The sequence below is a fragment of the Tamandua tetradactyla genome, chromosome 6, assembly GCF_023851605.1.
Source record: "Tamandua tetradactyla isolate mTamTet1 chromosome 6, mTamTet1.pri, whole genome shotgun sequence".
NCBI lineage: Eukaryota > Metazoa > Chordata > Mammalia > Pilosa > Myrmecophagidae > Tamandua > Tamandua tetradactyla.
In genome coordinates, this window is record NC_135332.1 from 63,949,936 (window position 1) to 63,976,230 (window position 26,295).

A 26,295-nucleotide genomic window follows, 5' to 3' on the forward strand; every position below is an offset into this window, starting at 1 on the left:
GGAAGTGGGAGGGGGTAGGGAACCGACTGCAAAGGAGCAAGAGAGAACGTTCTGGAAAAATGCTGTGTGGTTTGTACACTGGTCTGCACATCTGTCCAGTCACGGACTGTACATCTGAAATGTACATATTTCATTTCATGGTCAATTGCAGGTCAGTAAAGTTGATTTGCAAAAATCTGGCTGATTATAATCTTTGTAATTTTTTGTGGATTTAAAATATTTGGTTAAAAGTAAATGTCTTAAAAAAACTGGTTATATATTAGTTATATGGGGGGGGCGGGGGAAGGCAGAAGTTTTGGGGGGAAAATGAAAAGAAGCCTAATTAATGTTGTCATTATTTCTTCCCAGTGGAGGAGAGATCTATTTAATAGACTCAAGTTCTACTAGAAATCAAAGCATCCCTTGAAATCATCTAGTTCAAACCTCTCATTTTCAGAAATGAAGCCCAAAGTGAGATTTGTCCCACATCGCTGCAGTACACATTTGTTGTTTCAGCGGCCCAGGAGCATTTTCCCATTTCTTAAAAGCACCTTACTCCGTTATTAGGGGGAAATTCGTCCCAACCCCGGGCACTTACACTGTGAGGCTATTAATACAGGTGTCAGCTCCCACTACAAAACCTAAGGCATCCAGGAGGTTAGACAGGTGACCTGACACTTGCCTCCAGATGTACCATCTCCTGATCCTTCAACTCACGGGAAAGAGGAGCAAGGAAAGACCTAGGTTCCCAGCCGAGGAGCTCCAACCAGGCTATTTTTCCTTATAAGGTTGTTTCTTTGATTCTAACCTGCCTGCCTCTCACAGCTGCACACCTGGGAGGACGCTGAAGTCTGAAAAGGGGCCTTCCCCAGGTCACAGAGGCTATAAGGGACAGAATTCGCACCAAACCTGTATAACTCCGAAGCCTGCCTCTTGTCCCCTCACCTCAAGAAAACATTCAGTGTTCTGCTTTTATGGCTTCTTCAAAATTAGGTCACTGGGACTTCAGATCTGGCAGCAGAGGCATGAACGGATGTTGGCTGCATCTACAAAGTAGCGAGGGAGGGCCGGCTGTGTCCACTGGCCAGGACCTGCACCCAGAACACAGCAACGACAGATGGGGAGGGCAGGGGTGGGGTGGGGAGCACACTGCAGCCTTAGGGAGAGCAGACGGGCCTGGGATCTGCGCTGGAAACGTCCTCATCCCGGGTGGGTGGGGGGCCGGAGTGAATTCTTTCTGCTTTGAGATGAATACATGTTCACATCTCCATGGCAACGGAGCATGCTCCCTGTTGCCCATACCTGCGACCGACCGAGTGACTCACATTTTTGGCATTGCACTAGCCCAGTCTGAAGTCATTAGCTAATCAGCCTAGAATGCGTGCACTCGAGCGCTGAGTGGACCTGGGGGAGAAACAGGGTGTATGCGCGTCCCTCAGAGGTTCTGAGAGTGGGGATCGCACCTCCTCCGTTTTCACCTGGCACACCCAGTACCTGGCACGGGCTGAGGGGCTCTGGTGTGTTCTGAGCTCTCTAAATAGGTAGAGGGAACGGTGACAGAATTTGCGTCAAAGCCAAAAGCTACGGAATTCACAGGATGTGAAAGGGGAATAAATACGGGTTTGCATAAGCCAATAAAATCAGTAAGAACTGCAGGTAGGTCCTGAATTCTGATTTCAGATCAAAGCACATTAATAAGTCACGAAGGATGGCATGTGAGAGAGATGACCCTGTCAGACACTGCATGGGTCAGGTACAATCTCACACTAACTTGGGCTCGATTATTTTCAGAGAGAAGGAGAAAGAATCTTAGAATAGAGACTACACAGCAAGTATTAATGGGAAATTGCATATGGTTACTTAAGGACCCTCCTGAGGTGGGAGGCAGTAAGGGACTGTAGCACAGATGTCAGACCTGCCCCAGCAGCCCCTGCAAGAAGCAGAGATGTGCAAGCTGCAAAGCACCCAACAGGTTAATTTGGAAAGTTCCAGAATGATTCTATCAATTTAACAAAGGGCATCTACCCAGCATCAGCAGTTATGCCAAGGGCCCATAAAAACCCAGTGGTTACATGACAAGATTTCTCCCTGTAGCTCCCGTTTAGTTTCTTGGGAGTTACTCACGAGGCTCTGGAATGTGTGGGAAAACTCCAAAAGACAGCACGTCGGAGAAGGAGGGTCAAGAGCAAGAAGCCATCCCACCTGCTCCAGATTTCAGAGTGAACTCAGCCGAGTCTCCCACACAAACTTACAAGAGCGCCACATGGGTCTGGCTAAGGTAGATGCCGCCTTCCCGAAGCTGGCATCACTGATGAAGAAAGAGACCGAGATGCCTCCTGAGAGGTACTCTTTATCTCCTCCACCTCAAGGCACTTGTCCTAGGAGCTGTCGTGATGTAGTGTGGCGCTTGCTTGCCCCAGCTCAGCTACTAGCTGGCAAGCTCCTCTAGGACACAGCTGTGTTTCCTGAGTGTCTGCATTGCACCCAGGGGAGGCATCTTCTATTCTGTAGATATTCAACAAAGTTTCACCAAATCACTGTTGAATGAATGAATGAACGAATGAATGAATGAATGAATGAGGGCTTTCTGAACATTTCAAATAGCTCTCAAGCCCCTGTCATCATAAGGACTAACTCAGTACAGTCTCAGGACTCAGCCAGTGAGCCACTGCTGCGCTCAGCAATACAGACCTCAATGGGGTCCTGGGGGAGATTTACTGGTTCTGCCCTCTTCATTACCAGAGACAAGGAAACAGAATTCTAAGGCGCCTTCTCCTCTATTAGAAAAAGTAACTGAAAATCAGGAAATGCATCAGTCTATTAGATGGCATGGGGGGGGGCGGGTGGAGAGGGGAGATAGAAGAAGGGGGAGAGAGGAAGAAGTGGGAGAGCAGGAAGGTATCAAAAAAAAAAAAAAAAAAACCACTTTTGTCCTGCTTTAAAAAGATGGGGATGGGGGCGGGCCGCGGTGGCTCAGCGGGCAAGAGTGCTTGCCTGCTATGCCGGAGGACCTCGGTTCGATTCCCGGCCCCAGCCCATGTAAAAAACAAACAAACAAACAAAATATAATAAAACAAGAAAATGTTTAAAGATGTTTCCCTTTCTTCCTTCCTTCCTTCCTTCTCTGTCTTTAAAAAAAAAAAAAAAAAAAAAGATGGGGATGGGTGGGCCATGGTGGTTCAGTGGCAGAGTTCTCGCCTGCCATGCCAGAGACCCGGGTTCAATTCCCGGTGCCTGCCCAGGTAAAAAATAAAATAAAAAGATGGGACAGATAAATTAGTGAGCTATGGCTACCAGTAAGATGGGTGGTGGGTGGCCTGAAGCAGGGGAGGCAGGGTGGGTGAGAGCCCCCAAGGCTGCTGGCATCATCCTTGGCTACAACATTCCAAAGTTGGGAGCCCCAGTGCCGAGAGACAAGGGGTTCAGGCAAAGGGAACCCAAGCCTCCCAACCGGAAGCCCCTGGGCCATGCTGACTCCCTTTAAACCTGTGCAGGCCCAGGCTGGGAGCAGCTCCACGCGGCTCTAATTGCCGGGCATCATTTTACAAGGCCCAGCCCAGTGATCTGAATGGATTCAAGGTAAATCCTCCAACAGCCTGCTGTCTTAAGTAGGGAAATACTCCATCCTTAATTACACAGGGCAAGTTGCCATGCCGGTCCTATTTCTGGAGCGGTGGCTTCCCATGCTGTAAAGGGAAGGAAAAGTGCAGTGTGGGCACAAAATCCAGGAGAGGGTGTGAAGTTCAGCGGGTCCTATTTGAGAGCCAGGTAAGGCTGGGAAGGACAAAGCGTGGGGACAGCAAACCATGGCTTCTCTGAGATGATAGGGATTAGAAAAAAAAAGAGAAAATTAAGCAAAGTTCCCATGCTACGTCTTCCCTGATCTGAAGACCCAGAGGGCAAAAGAAGAGAGAATAAGAGCAAAGAAACAAAGAAGAGGGGTGGGCCAGGTCACTGGCCCCTTCCGTGCAATCCTTCTCCAGCTCAAGGCGAGGGCTCCAAATCTGGCACAGAGCTTTGCCGCCAGCACAAAGGGGGAACTGTGCACGGTTACACGGATCTCGGTGTCCTTCAGATAAAACAAACCACCTGCTCAGAGGAGGCACAACCACTCCCGCCCTGATGCCAAGAGAAATTCCTCCCAAGGATTCAAAGAAAGAGAACACACACGGTTTAAAAAAAGAAAAAAAGAAAGTCTTTAAATACCGCGAGTTTCACAGGGCTGATTTCCTTTATCCCTCGGTTTGAACCGAGTCCTCAGGAAGCAATTCTTGGGTATCAGTTTCTGGCTGCAGTTCCTACAAGCCAGATGTCAGTGAAGTCCCAGCTAATGGAAGAAGCAAAAACGGCAAGAGAACCGTAAAATTTGGGGAGTGAGATAAGGAGTGGTGGCAGGGCAAGGCGTAAAATGACGAACTCCTCATCTTTCACAATGGGGAATCGATTAGATATTGTTAACATGATGAAATTGGCAAACAGCATAGACGTTTTTTATTTAAGATTCTGGAGGAGCTCAGTACTAGGAGAACTAAAAGCAAATCCTGGAAAGTATGGATGCAAAGAGAAGGAGTAGGATGTGGGGATGGTGCTTTGCATTATAAGCCCTTTGGTAGGATTTGATTGTTTTAGCCATGTGCATGTTATTACTTTTGCTTAAAATAAAAACAAGGGCTTTTACGTTTACAGCATGGAAAATGAAGAGAGAACACATACCAGAATGCAATGCAAATGGAAGGGCATGTTGTCATAGGAATAACCTTGAATTTGCTCTAATTCGTGCATGAAAGTAAATCTCTCGCAAACTTCAGAATTTAAACTATTGAGAATGGATATTTGCAACATAACTTGCAACTGAAAGTGACACACAAAAACATCACAGCACAACCGAGAACGGCTACTCCAAGCCATCCTTTAAAATCCCAGATGAGGGCAATGGGGCAGCTTTCCTCTAGCATACTCCTTAGGAAATCCCCAAACGAGCTAATATTCATGGAAATCTGTTTGTCCAGAAACATAAATCTGCTTTCCAAATCAATGCCACTAGCCCTACCTGCAGCTCACTTTTGGCTTTCAGAGCCCTGGTACGAAAACCCAGTTATCCAGATACAAAGATACCCACCTTTCCCAGATGCGGGAGCATAATCACAAATGATGGCAATTTATTCCAGGAGATGAAATACTGAGTTGTGGAATCTCAAAGCTAGCTCACATCCTCAGTTTGGAGATGGGACTGAAGAGTGCCCGGCTGGGAAGACAATGACCCAAAGCCTCCAAACTATAAGGTGACAACCCCAGGACTCAGTTCTCCTAAATTCCAATCCAGTACACTTTCACTACATCAGTATGGATTCTGGAACACTTCTTGAAAACATTACTTGAAAAAAAGAAGGAGTCCCACTGTCAATGTGGATTAAAACAAGTAAAACAGGCTTCCCACCACCACCACGCCCAGGACTTCTCAGAGGCCTTAATGTGATCCCATAACATATCCTGAATCCAAACACTTTCTCACTCCTTCACAGGCCATCTCCATAATTCCAGCCAACCATGGTCTTTCACCAAGACCACTCCAAAAATCTAACTGCTCTCCTTGCTTTTATTGTCACCGCCAGCACCACCTCCCAATCATCCTCCACCAGAAGCCAGAATAATCCTTTACGAAGACCCATCAAAAATCATGTCAAAAGACATACTTACACGCCAGTGTTCAGAGCAGCGTTATTCACAATAACCAAAGTTCTAAACAAGCCAAGTGCCCACCAACAGAGGAATGGATAAACAAAATGTGATACATACATAAATGGAATATTATGTAGTCATGAAAAGGATGGCATTCTGGTACATGCTACTACATAGATGCACCTTGAAGAGATCATATGGGTGAAAGAAATCAGACACAAAAGGACAAATACCTAGAACAGGCAAATTCCGAGAGACATAAAGTAGATCACGCTACTAGGGCTATGGGAAATTCTTGCTTAAAGGGTGCAGAGTTTCTGTTGGGGGCGATGAGAAAGTTTTGGAAATGGAAGCTGGTGATGGGAGCACAACATTGTGAATGTAATTTAAATACCTCTGAATGGGACACTTAAAAAGGGTTAAAATGACAAAGTTTATATAATGTACACATTACAGCAATAACTTTCTTAAAAATCTTGGCATAATAGTTATATCCATAGAGAATGAAAGCAGATGAGTGGTTGCCAGGGGCTGGGGGGAGGAGAGAATGGGGGTGGCTGCTTGGGGTGGGTGCGGGGTTTGTGTTAAGGAGGATGAAAATGTTTTGGAGCTGGACAGAGGTGCATTTTGAATGCACCAAATGTCACTGAATGATTCACTTTCACTTTAGGTTATGTGAATTGTACTTCGATGTCTAAAAAAAAAGCCATGCCTCGAATCCAACCTGTCCACTGGCTCTCCCTTCCACGGTTTCAAAGCCCACATCTACCAGGGTTAAAAGGCCTTCCCGGGTGGGCCACGGTGGCTCAGCAGGCAGAGTTCTCGCCTGCCATGCCAGAGACCCGGGTTCGATTTCTGGTGCCTGCCGATGCAGAAAAAGAAATAAAGAAATAAACGTCCTCCCCCTCCCCCTCCCCACCCCAAATCCTGACATGACAGCCTCCCCACTGGCCCTCCAATGGCCCAAGCACACTCCAACTTCTACTTTTCCCTCAGATATGCCCATGAGACTTGCTTTTCTCAGGTCTCTCTGATCAGAGATCCTCCCTGTTGACCCTATGTAGAATTTTACTTCCATGTTCCACCCTCTGCTCTGTGAGAGGAAAACAGTGCCACTGGGGCTAAAATCAAGAGGCTGGTAGCAGGATGAGGGCCTCCCCCACTCCAGAGGTACTAGGGGAGAATTCATTCCTTGCTGCCTCTTCCAGCTTCCAGTGGCTGCCAGCATTCCTGGGCTTGTGGCCACATTGCTCCAGCCTCTGCCTCTGTGGTCACACAACCTTCTCCAGTGTGTGTACATGAAATCTCCCTCTTCTTAGGACATTTAGGGCCCACCAGGATAATCTATAGCAATTTCCCCATGCCAAGATCCTTAACTTAATCCCATTTTAAGGGAACACCTACAGGTTCCAGGGATTAGGATCTGGACATCTTTGGGGGGCAAATTCTTTAGCCCACCAGCCTCAGGTAACTCAATGTCAAGGCTCCACAGTAGGAAAGGGTCTAGGAGATGGGAGTTCTAGTCTTGACCCTATGTGACTATCAGGAAGATGGGACTGCTAAGATCCTTTTGCAAAGTAAAATTCTGAGTCCTTATATAGGGAAAACAAGGCTCAGGGGCTTGCCCAGGGATTAAAGGAAGGATCACAGGTGGCCCTGTCAGAAGTACTGTGGGTAGAAGCTCTGAGAAGCTTCCCCCCTCCCACCTGCAATCTTTGAAGTAACACATGTTTGCTATGGGGGGAAATCCAAATGTAAAAGGGAAAAAGAAATCAATCACCCATATACCATTTGTATCTCTTCCAAGCCCTCTCTTTTTAGGTGTCTTAAACAATATATCTGACATTATACTCTTATGTTCAACATGTAACCTGTTTTTCACTGAACATTATGTATTTCATCATGTCATTAAAATCTCTCATTTTCCATTCTGATACCTGGCCACGCCCCTGACACTGGATGCAGACAAAAGCCCTTTTGAAGAGGTGCACCGAGGCGAGGTTCTCTTTCAGCACAGGGAAGAGAGAAGCAGGAATGTGTCTTCACTGTAGGTTTCAGGATGGGCATGGAGCTCATCAAACCAGCTTGCAAATGAGGACACTCTCTGTGGGCTCCTTTTTCAAGACACAGAAAGGGCCCACGAGAAGAGCCAAGAAACCAGGAAATACATCGTCTGTGATTCATGAGCCACAGGCTACCCCACTGCTAACCTAAGGCAGTGACCCCAAGACTCAGACACCAGGGAAACCCAGGCAGGCAGCTGAGCCGCCACATCCCACACTTACAGAGCACCAAGGACATACCCGGGAAACCTGGACGCACAGCTGGGCCATTTCCGAAGGATACAGGCTCAGCTGCCAGCAGCCAGGGAGCGTGAGGTCACAGCAGCCACACAGAGCTGTAAGAGGACGCAGGGAGAGCTTGCAGGTGTGAGACCAGAGCTGCAGGTCCCCTCCCCCGGCTTCCTAATCATGCCCCTGGGCAAGCCGCTTGAGTTCTCTGGGTCTTTAACCACAGGGATAATAAAACCCTACCTCTGTGGTCATTAACAGAATTCAATAAAACAGGAAGCTAAAGTACTTCGTCAGCACCATACATGCATAGCAAGAGCCAGTTAATCATCACATCCTTTCACCTGTCTTCTTGCTGTCTTGTCTCCCCTCCTCCACTTCCTTTCAGTGTCCATCCACTGTAATAGGGCTTTTGTCCCTCACCACTTGGCTGAGCTGTCTTCCAAGACCACCGGGGACCTCTGGGTTGCCACATGCAATGACATCTTTTCTACCTTACTCCGACAAGATGCAGCGCTTAAGAACAGGGGCTCTGGGACCGGATGTCCCGGGGGGACCACCTTCTGGTTCTATGATTCTGAGCAGATTATTTAACGGCTGCGGTTCAAGCTTCTTCGTGCACTGGTGACAATAACAGCTTCCCTATAGGTTTTTGTGGCGATTCAATGTGCCCACATGTACGGCGCTTAGAATGGCACGTGGTGCATAGGAAGCTGTCCATACATGTTAGTAGCCCCTAGTGGGTTTAAAAAAAAAAAGAAAACTTTTCTTATTGTGAAACAGACATCCAGAAAAGCTACATAAATACAAATGCGTGGTATCATGAATAATCACAAAGCAAACGCCATGGTATCTCCAAAAAATAGACCATAGCCAGGTCACCTGAAGCCTCCTGGGAGTTCCTTCCTGATCCAGCCCTTTGTCCCAAAGATGACCTTTATCCTGACTTTTCTAGGAATCATTTCTTTGCAGCTCTTTATAATTTTAACATCTATGTACACTACCCTAAACAGGATTGTATTAATTTCCATAACAAATTTACATGATTTGGGACATATTCATTTAAACATCCTGGTTCTGTGTGTGTGTGTGTGTGTGTGTGTGTGTGTGTGTGTGTATTTGAGTTTTGCTTCTTTTATTAAACATTCTATTTGTGGGACTGATCTGGGTCGTGGCATTTATCTCCAACTCGTTCATTTTTCTTTGCTGGCTAATATTCCACTGCGTGAACAGAGCTTAGTTTATTTATCCAGTCTATTGCTGATGGATGCCTGGGCTGTTCCCAATTGACTGCTGCTATTATGATTATTTTAAGTCAGGTTAATAGAGATATAATCTATATGCAACAGAATTCATCCTTTGAACATATGGTTTGATGACTTGGACAAATCTGACACTGCATAGCCAGTATTCTCAATAGTTCTGGATACTTTTGATTAGGTGCTCCATATCCCCCGAACCATGTACACACACACACACACATACACACACACTTTTGAAAGGTCTCTTTCCCATCATCTGCAGGATACCATATTCTCAAGGTGGCTTCCTAACTCCCCTCACTGATCCTTCTCAGGCCTCACCCCTGGCCCCATCCTGACCCTCTGCCTTCTCCCTCTGCATTCTCCTGCCAGGTAGCACCCCCTTGGCCCCCCTCACTACATCTCTGCGGATCACTGTCCCGACTCATTGGATCAACCCCATTCTGCCCGGGAGACAGGCCACGTGGCTGGCTCACAACACCTCAGTTTGACATATCCAAATTCCATTCCCTCAACCACCCCCTGCCCTACTGTAATATATAATCACAGCTCCCCTAGAAGGCTCAACCAAAAACCACTCTTTTTTTATTTCTCCATTTATTAAATTCTCTTCAATTAACCACTTCCCAAGTGCTGTCTATTCAACCACCAAAGTCTTTCAAAGCCTTTTTTCCCCAGCAGGCCCTCGGCTTCTAAGCGCCCCCCTCTTCTGATTGCCCGGCAGTATCAACCTACTCAAAATGACCTCAGATGAGCCCTGCGCAGCGTGCAAAAGGAAATCCACAAACCCTTCAAGGGCCTTCAACATCTGGACCAGTGGGGGACATATGATGCTTTTCTGCCTGCCCAGCGCCCTTTTGCCTTCCAAGGACAACACTCTCCTTCCTGTGGGGAGCACCTGCCCCATTCTCAGGTGTGGCAACTCCGCCCTCCTCCAGACCCAGGGTCCATGACTCAGCAAACAGCACTGTCCACTCTGCTAGTCAGGCTCCAGTTCCAGAAGGTCACTTGATTCAGTGGAGCTCACCTACTTCTGAATATCAATACTCAGAGAAGGCTAACGGGGAGGCAGAGCTGGGCCATAGGACCAGAGATTGGGTACCCCAACATCCCCCTTTGCCTTGCTGACTTGTCCCAGGGCCTTCTCTAAGCCCCGTTTCATCATGCTTGCAAAATAAACCTGCTCGAGTTGATCTGAGGTCCCTTCCAGCAATGCAGTCCTGAGTCATCAGAAAATGCAGTGGGAGGTGGGGACACGCCCCATCCAAACCTTCCCTCTGCCATGCCCCTGTTTACCAAACAGCCTTGCTCCACCAGCCCAACACAAAGCCCAAGACACATTCCTAGCAGAGCTTCCCAGGACAAGGTTCCATGCAGGACCTCGTAGGGCGAAAAGCCTCTGCTGGGTTTCCAGTATGAACACTGAAGTAGGCAGGTTTCCCTGTTGCTGGGTGCAACCTGAGCAGGCAAGGACTCTGCAAATTTTTCTAAAAGGTCAGGGAAAAGTTTAAACATGGTCACAGTGTCAAGTGATCTGAGAGAGGTTCCTTTCCACTGCCTTGGGGTGGATTTGGCAGATGTCTACTTAATATCCTTATGTCCCTCCATGTTGATGCTGAAAATGAGGTTCTCTATTACTCCTCATATATATGTGGAATACACACACACAAACACACACACACACACACACACACACACACATTCTCGCTTAAAGCTTCCAAATTGGATGGTCAAGTGCAAGCCGAATCCTCTAACACTCTGTGTGCCCAATGGCATGGAACAGCCTGAAATTCGACCTGATTCATAGGTAAGAAAGCGATCCCAAGCAGGGCACAGCCAGTGACAGCAGGGCAAATGTGCCTACACACACATTTCATTTTGAGAGGAAAGATGGATCTCTGTGACTTCTCCCTAGATGTAACACCTAAACGGGTCAGATCGCTGCTGTCCCTTTTGCTCATTCCACCCAAAGTTCATACTCTTTTGCAAACTTATTATACCTTCAACCTAAGAGCACATTAAGTTCACTTCCATTCAGACTCCCTGAACATGGTATCAGCTTCCTTTTCACACCTTAAGGCATACAATGGGGACAGGGAAGGGCCAGAATTTTTCTTCCTTCTTGCTGCCTCTGAGGAATATCTTTAGCTTCTACGTCCAGCTCCTTAGCACCTACTTGGGAAAGCAAGAAAGGAAAGGGAGAAAAAAGAGGAAATTGAAATACATCTACTCCCCTCCTCATTATGGGTCTCTAAAGGCTCAGAAGGAGAAAACAGGAACCTTTGGTTAAAAAGGAGACTTGCCGGAGTCATTGAGGTTGAAAGGAGAGCTGAAAACGAGTGATTTATATGATTCCTTGCAGCCTTGACTTTTTCTAATAGATTAATTTCGTTCTCTGTCTGGCCTGACTTGCAACCTTGCCTCCTATTAGCAAGATGATCAAAATCTTGCTGTCACACTCCTCAAAAGAATGGTCTATATCTGCCTGCCTTGATTTCCTCACCAGTATTTTCCTTTCTTAATGGCTTTGTGTGGATATAGAGATGCATGCTCACACACAGTTAAAAAAGAAAACTGTTTCCTTTCTTAGTCCTCATTCCCACCTTTGCCATTACACCTTGAGACTTTTCCATCTACTTCTATGACACCGAACATTCCGCTTCCTTTTCTTCCTGAGAGGTGCACTAGATCCAGCCCTCAGATTCCATCCAATCTAACATCAAGGATTCCACTGCTTCAGTATCTTGTCAATTACCATGTTTGGTAGATACCCATTCTTCTCCTAGATCAGCTCACCTTAATTTTCTTTTGGGTTCCATCCTGGTTCCATTCTTAGTCCAGGTGGTTAGGATGGGGCTGACCCCACATGCCACTTCCAGGGTCCAGAGGAAAGCTGCCCAATGACTTTCTTTCTTTCTTTCTTTTTTTTTTTTAATTGCTGAGAAATTTTAGAATATTTCTGAAGGGGTTCCTAAGCTGGAAAGTGAAGCCAATGCATAGAAAAGCAAAGCCAAGAGAAGGAGACATCTGGTGATACTGCTTTTGCCTCTTGTATTTGTTATTTATTGCTATGTAAACTTAATGGCTTAAAACAATAAATGTGTATTATTTCAGTTTCTGTGGGTTGGGGATCTGGCTGCCTGTGACACAGGGGCTCTCAAAGGCTACAACTGAGATGTCAACCAGGGCTGCAGTCATCTCAAGGTTCAACTGAAGGGGACTCTGCTTCCAAAGCTCACTTGTGTGGTTGCTGGCAGATTGCAGGTTCTTGCCACATGAGCCTCCACCTAGGGCAGCTAGCTCCCCTCAGAACAGGCCAGCATGAGAGAACACATAAGGCAGAAGCTGTAGTCCCTGTGTAACCTAATTTCAGAAGGGACAGCCCATCACTTTTGCCTTATTCCACTCATCAGACATGAATGACCAGGTCCGGCCCACACTTGACAGCTGGAATACCAGGAGGTGGGGTCATGGGGGGCCATCTCGGAGGCTGCCTAACACACTTCCAGAAGGCGCCATGCTGGAAGCCACACACCTAGGGGCCTTTCACTTACCAGAGCCAATAAATGCCTCTCCCACACACTGTTTTATTGTTGTTAAGCCAGTCGGACTTGGGTTGTTATCACCTGCAACCAAGGTTCCACCAGACTTTATGACAATTCTTCTCTGTAGCAGCCACTACTGGCCCGTTTCACTCTTTCACTGAAGAGCCTGCCCTTTCTTTCATTGAAGAGCACCTGATTTCTAGTACTGCTCCTGCCATCATTTTTGGGAACTGGGTGACAGGATCCATCTTACAAGTTGGGCTCTCAGTTTTTCTATCGCCACGTTCCGCCAGCCAATATCACCCTTACACTGGACAAACAGGGTCTCTGACCCCAGGCCTCATGGCTCAAAGGTCCCTACCTAACCTTTGAGTGCCATCTTTGAAATTTTCTAGGCGACCAAGGACCAGCAAGGATTGGCAGAACCATCTGAGCGACTCTCCCACTCCCTCATTCTCCCCTCTGGGTCTCTTCAATATTTAACCCTTATGCATAAGGTTGACCAGATGCCCTGAGGATCTCCAGACCATGAATTTAGTTATTGATGAATCCTAAATTTCTCTCTCTAACCCTGACCTTTCTCTAGCACTCCAGACCCATGTCCAACTGGCAACATGGTATCTCCTCACAGATGCGCAGAAGGCATCTCAAATTGACAAATAAAAAAACATATTGTTTCCCCTGCTCTCCACCCATCTGTTCAAAGAGGCAAAACGGGCTCTCCCCACCCCAGGTTAGTAAATGACACCACCAGGCATCCTGTAACTTAAACCCAACACTTAAGATCATGAAGTCTCCCATCAAGCACACGCAATCCCTCTCAATTCTGTTCAGTTCCATCTCAAAACCTTGTCCTCAATTCATCCTTGTTTCTCCTACTCTATTGCTGCCACCCAAGTTGCCATCAGCACTCCCCGACGTTATCGCAATGATCTCCTAACTGATGTGCTTGTTTCACTTTTCATCCCTTACATTCCATTCTCAGCACGGCAGCCAGAAGAAACTTATAAACCATAAATCAGAGCACGTCAACCTCCTAATTAAAACCATTCAAAGGTTTTGTACAAATCCAATCTACCTACCCTAATCCACAAAGCAATGATGTCTGCTTTCAGTCTCCTTCCTCTTACATTGTTTTGGGCCACTCTCTACCCACCCACCCTGCACCCTCCAGCCACACTGACCTTCCACACCTCTTTGCCACTAATGCAATAGACACCAGCCATATGTGGCTATTTAAGGTTAAAGCTAGTTAAAATTAAATTTTAAACACAGCTTCACAATAACAGTAACCTCAGTGCTCAACCGCAACATTTGGCTAATGGCTACCATAGTAGAAAGTGCAGTTGTAGAACATTTCCATGCCTGCAGAGTGAGTTCTTTGGGGCAGTACTACTCTAGCTGATCCTTGAATGGGGCAAATTCAGTCCCGCCTCAGGGCCTTTGCTCTTGCTGTCACCACCTTCTGGAGTGTGTTTCCGCCAAGATGGCCGCATAACGGGCCTCTTCTTGCCATATCACCTTTAATGTCACCTCTTGAGAGTGGCCTTCCCTGACTACCCAATCTAAAGAAGCCACCCAGTCCCTCTCAATTACATGAACCTCTTTGCCCATCCCCTCCCCCCCCATAGCATTTACCACACCTAATCTGTGTGTGTGTGTGTATTTGCCTGCTTATTGTCTAAGTCTATCACGCTACTCCATAAATCTCTTCCTGCAATTGGGGACTGGTCTGCCTTCTTCACCAATGCATGCTCAGCTCCTAGATCTGTGTCTGTGGGGAGTGTGCCCGACATACTCTGCTTAGTAAGTACTAATTGACTAATTGATTATCAATTGATCATCTTTTCTCCATCTTCCCTACCACTCCCAGTCCAGGCCTTCATCTACTCCACCATACTTCAAACAGCACTCTGCCTCTGCCTGCCAGTCCACCCTGCAAATATCAGCAGATTAACCTGATTAATATTCTTCTTGTCAGCTTGATTCCCTGCCCCGACCCCTTCTGGGCCCAGAAGGCTACGTCCCATAATGAGGCATGCTGGTTCCTACCTCGGTGTTGCCTGTAAGGCCTTTTCCCTCGGCTTGGAGTGCTCACCCTGCTTCTGGATGAGGCCACACCTTCTCCTGCCTTTCAGGTGTGGCTAAAGTGGCAGTTCCTCTGCAGACAATGGCCCCTCCTTTGATCTTCTCCACCACTTCCTGCCTGCAACTTTCCTTTGGCACTTACTCAGCAAAGACAAGGAGTTCCACTTCCCACCCGCATACACTCAGATCATTTCCGAGATCATTCCTGAACACAGTGGTTCTCAGGCTTTGCTGAGGAGTGGAATCAAAAATAAGGAACACACCGAGCCAGGCTCAAGGGAGGAGGACAAGGACTGGGCCTCTGAACTTTTCCCACATTCCCTGGGTGAGTCTGACACCCACCAAATTTAGAACATTGGACCTTCAAACGAGTGCTTCAGTTTCTGTCCATTTGCCTCAATCCAGAACACCAGACATAGCCACATCATAATTCCTGGAATCAGTAAACATTACCTTATATAATAAAAGAGATTCTGAAGACATGGTTAAGTCAAGGATGTTTAAATGGGGCCATTCTCCTAGATTGTCCAGATGGGGTCAACGTAATTGGAAGGCAGGAGGGTCAGAGAAGGAAGAAGGCAATGTGATGACAGGAGCAGGGAAAAGAAAAGGCTACGTGATAAAGAACCACGGGCCAAGGAATGTGGGCAGCCTCTAGAAGATGCAAAAGGCAAGGAAGCAGATTCTCCTCTGGAGCTTCCAGAAGAACGCAGCCTCCATTCATTCTAGTCTAGTGCAGCTCATTTTGGACTTCTGACCTGCAGAACCCTAAGAAAATACATTTGTGAGGTCTTAAACCACTAAGTTTATGATAAACTGTCATAGCAGCTGTCAGAAGCTAAGACACCTCCTCTTACACAACACTGCAAAGTACAATTCTAAAGCATCCAAGGATCATGATTTTACATTTAACTCAAAATGCAACACCACCACCAACAACAAAAATATATATCGCACTAGAGTCTCCATTTGGACTGGGCTCACTTTTATATCATGGTACCCGGCTCCCCCAGTTGCCATGAAAATCCATATATAACAGAATTCCACAAAGAGGGGAATTCTATATTCCAAGTTCCACCATCAATCCCTTCTTGATGGGCCTGACAGCCTCACCACCCCTCCCCCCCACCTCTTGTTTCCAATAGGGGAAACAAATGGGCTTCAAAAACGGACAGGTAAATGAGCTCAGATGCCCCGGGGAAGAACTGCTATTCTGTGTGCACTTGAGGGAAACAGAGGCCAAGTACTCAGCTTTTTACATTCTTATTCTCAGCCTGAAAAGTGTACAGCTTAGAGCCATGCTGGCCAACAAGGTCGCCACAGACCCCATGTTTAACTAGTTAATTATTAAAATTAATTAATTAACATTACATAAGATGAAAGATGCAGTTCTTCAGTCACACACAGCATTTCAAGTGCTCCGTGGCGGGTGGCTACCTCATTTGGAAGAGCAAACACAGTGCATGCCCACTGTTCTGGCAAGTTCTATTGGAAAGCGCTGGCTTAGAGCATCTCTCCAAGCATTCTTGACTCCAGCTTCATCTTCAGACCCCCCGATGAGAAGGAAAAAAGAAGAAGAAAGAAATGCAGCCACCACACCCCGTTCTACCCAGGGAATTCCTTCTTGAGCACGTGTCCTAAGACGGACATGGTGTCCAGAGCTATCTGCCCACGTCTGACTGCTCATCAAAAAGATTATCTTTGGAAAGTAAGAAGCAGCGGCAGCAGGGTGAGGAGTTTGCAAATAAAAGATAAGACTCAGGCAGGGATGAGATGAGAGAAGATAGAGAAAGACGTGGGGAGAGACAAAGGAGTAGCATGCAGAAAAACAGATTCTAGTGGTGTTATCGGAAGTAGAAAAGTCAAAACTCAAAAAGGAGGTCTCCCTTGAGAATTGAAAGCACGTAAAGCCAATCCAGACTGAAGAGGGGCAGGATCCCTGCCCAGAGTAAGAAGCTGTGGGACAGGGGATCCTCTGCAGGCCCTCGGGAGCCTGAAGGGACCCCATTCACCTCTGCCCCAGCGGGAGGGTGTGGTGGGAGGGGGAAGGGGGCAACCACAGAAAGTGAAGACACAAAACTTTTGCATGTGGAAAGTTCACCAATTTGAAAGTACACTGTGTTGGGGAGACAGGGGGGAAACAGAGACACTCCTGCGTTGCTGGGGAAGTACAAACCACAACGATGGCTTTGGAGGGAATCCGGCACTTCCTACGAAAATTACAACCTATCCACCCTTTTGCCCAGCATTTCAACTTTGAGAATTTACCCTGCAGAGACCCACCATGTGCAGAATGGTGATCAAGCAAGGTTATCCCCAGGAGTGCTACTGGGAAAAGCAAAAAGTTAGAAGCAACCGACCCATCACTGGGGGAGCTGGTGAAATGTGCCGGGAAGCCACTACAAAGAGTGGGGAAGCTCCTGCTAGGACTAAACTCCAAGATACATTATTTTTACATGATTCAAAACCCACAGCAGCAGGAGGAACAACCAGATGCAGGCAGTACGGAGGGAACTATCACTAGTATTAAAGAAAATAAATGCACACATCTGCCTGTTAAAACGTGGGATACTTCTGAGAATTCAGCACAAGAAACTTGCTTGCGTCCATGGAAAGGAGCAGGCATGGGAGAGAACAGGAACGGGAGAAAGACCAACTTTTCATCTATATTCTTTTACTAGCAGAGCTGATGTACATATTACCTCTGCAGAAAGTGTAAAATTAACGACACACTTTTCTGTAAAGATACTCTGCAAAAGGGTTAAGACACACCCCATGCACCCACCTTTCCATTGATGCTATGATTTCCGTGGGGACACAGAGCTCGCCATGTGAGGGGGCTGTGTGACCAGCTGCTGAGCAGCTCATGAGCTCCCAGGGACGTCAGGGGGCACCTCTGGTCCCCTCCCTGCTGCAGGCCCTGAGTCTCCGAGGAGGACTCCCCAAACACCTGTCTTTAGGAAATCTAGGCTGTAATCCAGCCTTGGAAATGGCCAGACACTATCAACTCCCCTGCCTAAATCCCAGCTACAATTTCACATTTCTGACCAAGGTGCCACCAAGTCCCCGAGGCCCCAAGAGGGCAGGGCACAGACAGCTAGTGCTGCGTGATCCCCTGCCAGGCACATGCCTTAGGGAGGAAAACTAAAGCAGGTCCCATGCCTGCCACCTGGAAATTACTCTAGACACCAGGCACCAGCCTACTCCAGGGCTGTGTCCAATCAGCCACCCCCACACCACCACCATAGCAACGAAGGTAATATTATTGTTCTTAAAACAAAACAGACATGTGGTTTGGTGTGACGGTTTTTAAAGCCACAGAGATAGAGCTTTTCCACGCCCTACAGCTTTGGCCTCTCACTTCCCAACCCACACGGCTTCTTCCGCGGCAAGACACGTGCTCAGGACAGCTACCTCTTCACACCATCCAAGATGTGTGCGAGCTTCATAGGAAATGGGCACGAGTGCGAATCCCAGGGCAGCCCGGGGCGGGTGCCTGGCTCAGCCTCTGTCTTGGAGGCAGAGAGGCTGCCGAGGCCGGGGTAGCAGGAGGTGGGGCAGGCTGGCTGGGGTGAAGCCCTAAGCCACCTCTGTCTGTCTGTCTTGTCGGCTGCCCTCTCTGCACCAGACCCAAGCTGGGCACTGGGGTTTTGGTGGTTGGAGCAATGAGCCACACTGCTAATCTGCAGACCAAAACGTGGAAAGCATTAACCCAAATGAAAAGGCATAAATCAGAAGATGCATCTCTGCAGAGAGGAAAGAAGCTCTTCTCGGAGAGCCAGAGCTCGGGCTGTTGCGCAAGAGGCTAAGTGAGTCAGGACCCAGGAGAGGGAGGGAGGCGGGGAGGCGGGGCATCCCCCCACCCCACCCAAGGACTGGTGGGTGTGCAGGAGGAGCAGCACAGAAACCCAGCTGCAGGTTCAGAGCTAACCACACTTCATCAGCCGTCTGAAGGGGGTGAGGGGGCAAAATGTCCCTTCCCTCCCGTCCTCAGGAAGTATAAAACATGTCCTCCTCGGAGAAGACAGCAGGAAGACTTTCTAACAGCCAACTGGTCACCCACTTACTGCCCGCAGCTGCGTCCCAGAGACAAAAACCCCCACCCGGGTAGGAGGGTGCCCTCTTGGCACCTCTCTGTCCGCGGGCCACACTCTTTTGGTCCTCACAGACCCAACCCCAAGGTGTCCATCAGGGACACACAATTCTTGTCCCACCTCCCCCTTCTCATCCATCCTCTACTGAGTCTTCTCTTCTTCCCTACTTCTAAACATCCCACCCCCCACATGAGCTGCTGTGGACAACGAGATGAACACTTCATCCTCCCCTGTCCCTAGCCCCAGGAGAGAGCCTCCTTAAGACCATGCCCCACCCCACCCAACTCCTCCGCCCTGAACGATTCCAAACCCTCCAACTTCCAAGCAACTAGTTCTAACCACACACTGCTGTGAGCAAGGAAATGCTTGGGTCCTTGGGTGTGGTAATGGGTGGGTGGGTGGGTGGAGAGCCCTCAAACAGATACTTGAGCTGGGATAGGGAAGTGCCAGAAATCTGAGACCTGGAGACTCTAGAAATTTTCTAACTTTGAGCAGGACCCCTCATCTCTCTAGGTTCTCATCCTTTTACTCTGACAAAACTAGAGAATGAGTTCAGAGATCATCTAGATCCCCTAGGCCGATGATAGTTACTTATAAAAAACACACAAAACAGAGCTAATACCCCCTAGAAGGCCTGGCTGCTGTGGGGCTTACTCCTGAGAGTTCAAGCCGAGTTGGGGTGCACAGGGCAGGAGGGTCTTGGTAAAGGGCTGGTTTGCTTGCGGTGGCCCAAGAAAGGCAAATGACCCTGCCAGGGCCCTGAGAGGGAAGTTGCTTACATGGAAGGACTCGTGATGTAGGGAGGCTGCACTGGACTTGGAGGAGAGCAGGCAGAAAGGACAGTGAGGAAGCAAAGGGCACCCCAGGCCCAAGAAGCATGTATCCATTCATTCATTCAACAAATATTTATTGAGTGCCTATTATATACCAAACACAGTTCTAGGTGCTGGGAGGATGCGTCCATGAACAAAACAAATATCCCTGCCCTGTGGCATGGGAGATGACTCCCAGGGATGAGCCTGGCCCTGGCACCATGGGATCAAAAATGCCATCCTGACTCAAAGGGGGAAAAGAAGTATCACAAATAAGGTATCAGTGGCTGAGAGAGTTCAAATAGAGTGGAGAGGCTACTCTGGAGGTCACTCTTATGCAAGCTTCAGTTAGACATTGCTACCTATCACAACTTGCCAAACCCCAACCAAAACCATTCCAACCAATCCTAAAGAACACCTAGGGCAATATATAAGATTCTACAAAGGTTCCATGTACTAAGGTAACTTTCCATACTAAGACCTCCAGATAGATCCCTGGACCAGATAAGTCCTGAAATGCAGAGGAGCCGGCCTCTCTAGAACATCAACTATTCCATCCCCTATCCCATATTATCAACAGCCCCTTCCAACATGAAAACATTAGAGTGGCCATAGCCTAAATACCAGAGTGGGAGAAAGATCAAAGGTGATGGTGGAGTTATACAGAGAAGGTTGGGTTTAACAAATGAGTATAATTACTGAATCATTATATTGATATTTCTTTTAGTCTCCAGTGTCCTGGAACAGCTAGAAGTAAACATTAAAATTGTACAATTATAACCCATACCAAACTCTGAAATCTGTTCTACAACTGATTGTTGCAATGTTGTTTTTGAAATTTATGGTTTTTACAGATGTAATTTTTCCACACACACAAAAATATATATAATGTAAAAAAAATAATAAATAAGAGCAACAACAACAAAAAAATATCCCTGCCCTGGAGGAGTTTACATTATAGTCAGGGGGTAGGGGTGGGGACACAACCCACGGCAAGCCTATTAGGTAGATAAATCACCCAGGTGTTGGAAGGTGGCAAGTGATAGAGAACATTTGGAGTAAGAGTAATTGGATGGACAACACTGAGTGAGCAAAAGACTGGAAGGAGATGAGGGACTGCACAGATTTCTGTGGCTGCTACAACCAATTACCAAAGACCAAGTGGCTAGAAATAACACCAATTCATTTTCTTACCGTTCTGGAGGCAAATGGGACTCGCTGGGCCACAGTCATGCTTTGGCAGGGCTGGTTCCTGCCAGATGCTACCCACGGCCCCCGCCAGATGCTACCCACGGCCCCCAGGCTTCAAGACCCCTTCCTTGTCTCACTCCAACCTCTGGCTTCCATCACGCAAACAAGGGTCCTCTCATACGGGCCCTTGGGATGACACCGGGTCCACCTGGATGGCCCAGGATAACCTCCCCACGTGCAGACCCTTAACTCAATCACACACAACCCATTTGCAGTTTCTGGGAAAAGCAGGTGGGCACCTTGGGGGCCACTAATCGGCCTGCCCTGGGAGCTCCCCACCACGTGGGTGCAGAGGCCCTAAGGAGGAAGTTTGTCTGGAACACCAGGAGGAGAGGAGCAGCAGCTGAGGTCAGGGCCCCAATGTCCCCCACTGGAAAGGCTTTACCCTGATGACATGAGGAGCCCAAGAGGGGTGACATGACCCAACTCACCGAGAAGAACAGAAGGGGTGGGGGGACCAGGCAGCAATGATGAGGCCACTGCAATGGCCCGAGGGCATGATGATGGTGGGCTCTGGCTCAGAGCAGAATGACAGCCCTGGGGAAGGTAAGAAGGGGCTGGAGGCCAGCAGCCGGAATGTGGGATGTGAGAGAAGAGGAATCAAGGATGGCATCAGCGTTTTGACCCAAGCTGCTACAAAGACAGATTCACCATGACAGAGCTAGGAAAGGCTGTGGGTGGCCCAGATTGAGGGGGTGGGGGACAAGGACTGTGCTTTGGGCAGGTGGAGTGCAGAGGTCAAGGAAGCACCCAGATGCAGGAAGGCTGGGGGTCAAGAGCAACACCTTGACCAAAGACTGGGAAAAGACTTGCCGATCCCAAGCCAAGAGTGAGCGGCTGGAGGTCCAGGCTGGGGCCCGATCGAGGGGCTGAGACCTGGGGCCTGGGCTCTACCCAGAGGGTCACAGGAAGCACCAGGGCCGCCCACTGTCTGGGGTGTGGTTTGAAAAACTGTGACCACCCCGGACTCAGTCTGGGAGTTGGCCACTGGTTGCAAGACAAGATGATAGAGACTGAGTAAAACAGGGATCTAGGCTGGGCCCTCGATTGCTCAACCAGGCATTTTTCCACTTCTCACAGCCCATGGGAACTCAGTTGTGAAGAGAGGGAGGGGAAGCAGAGCAGGATTCAGGAATGCTGTCCTACCACAGGCTCCAAAACCCTCGGCTGTGAACAGCTCCACTCACCACCTGCTCAGAGTGCCCGGCTTGCCCACAGGCCTTCACCGCCCCACCAGGGGATGCCAGAAAGCCCTTGTGTCTCTAAGCTGTCTTGAGGATCACATGTGGTCCTGCTTCAGGGGGCCCAGTAAACTGTGGGGACAAGTCATGGTCAAGGGCAGGCGGCCAGACTGCCTGGGCACTTTCTAGTGGAAGCAGGTCCCCTCCCACCTCTGGCCACTGGACACCAGCACAACACATAGCAGGCTTCAAGGACCACGAAATTCCCAGGGATACATGGCATAAGGTAAGTGCTTCTTCCCAGGCAGTTCCATTAATTCATTCATTCATTTACTCATTTATTCAATCAAGGAATATCTGTGGCACACATAAATGTTTCTAGGCATATGCTTCTCCACCATAAGGTGAGAAAAAACCTCTGCCTTCATTCCAGCATGAGGTCAGAGTGGGCCAGGGGGAAGCAGCTAATAAACATAATAAATAAGTAAATGATAAAGAATGTTAGAAAATAATGGGGGGAAAATAGAAGGTTGGGGAATCAGGAAGCCAGGGTAGACGGGAGGGGTGGATGTTAGTGGGTGGTAATTTTAAATAGTTCAAGATGTTAGGACTGCTTCCAGGTCACAGCTAAAGGTCTTTTTGGCTCTTCTGCTCACTTCATTCATTCATTCATTCATTCATTTATCATCAAGTAGTTACTGCCTATTCACAGTGGGTCTGCCTCAGGCCCTCCCTAATTTCATGAAGCTTACATTTCAGCAAGGGAAACAGAGGTTAAGACTAATGACAGAAAAGGGTTACAATAAGGAGGAGCTGATTTTAAGGAACTCTGTCTCATGGGATTCTGGCAAGCAGATCAATCACAAACGAAACATGAAACACACTGGAGCAGAGAGCTGTGGGACCCTTCTAAGAGAGCCTCTGATTCTTAGTCCAAGTCGGCTTTCTTCCTCTTATCTCACCATCACTGTCACCACCACTGCAGGGTCCAAACTGCTTGCTTCTCAGCTGCCAGAAACCACAGCTCAGTGGCCACTCTAGAAGCTGCAGAGAATGTCCTGATGCCTTTGCTGGTTACCAACCCAAGGTACTTGCTGGCCTTGGGGCCTCTTCTGACTTCCCCTTCCTCCTGCTCCTGATCCCAGCCCCTCTGTTAGCCAGGTTTTGATTTTGATTCTCTTGCCTGCCAAGCTCATGGAGCCAGGGCAGCCCGGGGGCAAAGGATGAGCGTGGAGGATGTCTCACCCATGCGTGCCAGGAGACCAAGCCCGTTCGGCAGCTTCACTGTCTGACCACAACTTGGAACTCCCTTATCGGAAATGCTAACCACCCGCAGGGCTGCTGGAGCGCTGAGCCCATCATCTGCTTTTCCTGTTTGGAGGATATTCAAGGCCGATCTCTGGGGCACGTCCCACACATCCACCGACGGGAAGGCGCGGCCACCAGCAGCTGGTCCTGCCAGCGCCCACCCTCCCTCTGCCCTTTCCTGTGCCCTTGTCCCTGAAAGTTGTGGGGACTTGCAAGCAGCAACACGTTAGCATGGAAGATGGGATTCCATTGCTTTCTCATCCTTCCCACGACGGAGCCTCTCTCACAGGGCCAGCTGGCCTAGGGTGCCATCCTAGAATCTCAAGTCAAAGGGCTGTTTCCAAAAGCATGAGGAGAACTCTCAGAGGGGCTGCTCATGAGCCCTCCAGGCTCCAACAGCCTCCAGGATGGGGAGCTAGGGGTGGACAGAATAACAAGGGCAGGTGAAGGCTTCCCCTCCTCCTCCTTGCGTACTCATCCTTGATCACCACGTCGCCGCCTGCACACTTACCACGTGACCCCCTCAACTGGGGAAGCACCTGGCTATTCAAATGGAGCGTGCAGATCCACCTAGGATGGGGGCAGTGAGAGCTGCAGGACTTGGGGGGGTGGGGCCCTCCACCTTGCCTCTGAGGGTCCAGAAAGAAGGGCTATAGGTAAAGCAACTTTAAGAACACAGACTCCATAAAGAGACGACCTGGGCCCAAACCCTGGCTCTGTTCCTCACTGGCTGTGTGAACTGGGGAAATGATTTAATAGCTCTGTGACTCATTTTCCCCATAGTAACATGTACAGGTTTGTTGTGAGGATTAGCCGAATGAATGAAGGTAAAGTGTTTTACATCACTGCCTGTAATACAGTAAGTGCTATATAATGTTATCTATTATTATTAAACATTCCTGAATCAACAGCTGTTTAAAATATTCTATCCACCTGTCAGGCCTTACGCTCATTTATTGGTTGAAAAAAAATGCATGTAGTATAGGGCACTGAGAAGGTTCTCTGGGGCCTGGTCAAACTCTCCCATATGTTTCTCCAACCCCATCCCTCCCCGTCAAATCTCTGAAGCCCAGAAGATTCCCAGGTGCAGAGACCCGAGATCCCCTCCCAGGGTGCAACACAATGCACTCAGGCACCACTGAGACTAATAATCCATGGGGGTTGTCCTGCCAGGGGCTGGGCATGGCTGCCAGGGGCACACGCACGTTCCTAACCTCTCACCAGCGGCACAGACGTGACCCAGAAGCCAGCAACCTGACCTGGCAAACAGCAACTGCCCAACCGCACTCTCAAAACGGCATCAGCGCCAGAGACCTTGGAGGTTGCAAGGTGGCAGGAGGAGACCAACCGATAACTCAACCTACTTATCAGCGGCGTGGCCCAAGCCCCCAAGAGCTCGCTTTCTCATCTGTGAACAGAGATGGTGCACCAGGCATGAATGCCACAGACCTACCCAGAGGATGGTTCTTTAGAAGCTCCTGGAGCCTCAGAAATGGTCATTGCTTCTTCACTCACCCTTCCCTCCCACAGGAGACTGGGGAGGAGGGCTTTCTCTGGGGAAAGGAGTTAGTGCCTAAGCCAGCCACTTTTAGGCACCACCAGCCGTCCCCTCCCTCCCAAACACAACATTTGGGTGTTTGTAGATGGCCTTACTCAAGTGCTCAGTAACACCACCCCTTCTCCATCCCTCCCAGCCACCCCATCCCCCCCAGCCACCCCATCCCCCCAGCCACCCCATCCCCCCCAGCCACCCCATCCCCCCAGCCACCCCATCCCCCCCAGCCACCCCATCCCCCCAGCCACCCCATCCCCCCCAGCCACCCCATCCCTCTCAGCCACCGGGGCAGACTCACCCCATGGCCCTGTGAGTTGACTGCTGGTTCAGTTAACAACTTCAGAAAAGAGAGTTGAGTGAAAAGCACTGGCTTCCAACCACTACAAAGGAAAATTATTTGCCCCCACAGACCCTTAGTTTTTCACCCATAAAAGACCTCACTGAGTTAGCTACTGTTTGAGTTTGTTAAAGCTGCCAGAAAGTAACACACCAGAGATGGATCAACTTTTAATAAGGGGATTCATTTAGTTAAAAATTTATAGTTCTGCAGAGGAAAGGCAGCTAGCTTTCATCTGAGTTTCTCTGTCACATGGGAAGGCACACGGTGAAGTCTGCTGGCCTTCTCTCCTGGCTTCGGGGTTCCAACAGCCTTCCCCAGGGTGACTCCTTTCTGCATCTCTAAACATCTGGGCTGAGCTGTGAGTGCTGAGGTGAGGGATGCTGAGCTGCCTGGGCTGGTCTGCACTGAGCTCTCTTACGACCTTTCTCTTTTAAGCCTCCAGCTAATTAAATTAAACGCCACTCATTGTGGAAGGCACGCCCCTTAGCCGACTGCAGATGCAATCAGCCAAGATGAACTTCACATGCTGATGATTTAAGTCCACAGCAACAGAGCTAGGCACCATCACCTGGCCAAGCTGACACCTGACCCTAACTATCACAGCTGCTATACAAGTGCAGGTTGAAGACCTTTAAAAATTTTTTTCAAGGCTGGCTGGGAGACCCCATGTTTAAACAAATACTTTTATTTATTTTTATTTTAATACTTTTAGGTTGGGCATATGCCCTCCAGGCTACAACAATCTTCAACACTCCTTTGAGTTACCTTCTGACTCCACAAAGCATCAAAATCTGTTTTAAACACCTTCCTTAACAGCAGTGGTTCTAGAATTTCCATGTGCACCCAAATCACCTTGGAGGACAAGTTTAAAAACCCAGACGGCTGGGTTCCACTCATGGTTTCTGATTCA

At 48.5% G+C, this 26,295-nt stretch overlaps 1 protein-coding gene across 2 annotated transcripts in view; it reads right to left on the bottom strand.

Annotated features, from left to right (window-relative positions):
• Window positions 1-26,295, bottom strand: part of GAS7 (growth arrest specific 7) — a 224,255-nt gene that overhangs the window by 143,992 nt on the left and 53,968 nt on the right. The window contains exon 1 of one of the 2 annotated variants that reach the window (XM_077165967.1): window positions 23,274-25,119. The exons of the other annotated variant lie outside the window; for it this stretch is intronic. Coding sequence (XP_077022082.1) covers window positions 23,274-23,378 — 105 coding nt within the window. The 5' untranslated portion in view covers window positions 23,379-25,119. Of the gene's footprint in view, window positions 1-23,273; window positions 25,120-26,295 lie in introns of those variants that run through there. 2 annotated transcript variants of the gene reach the window in all.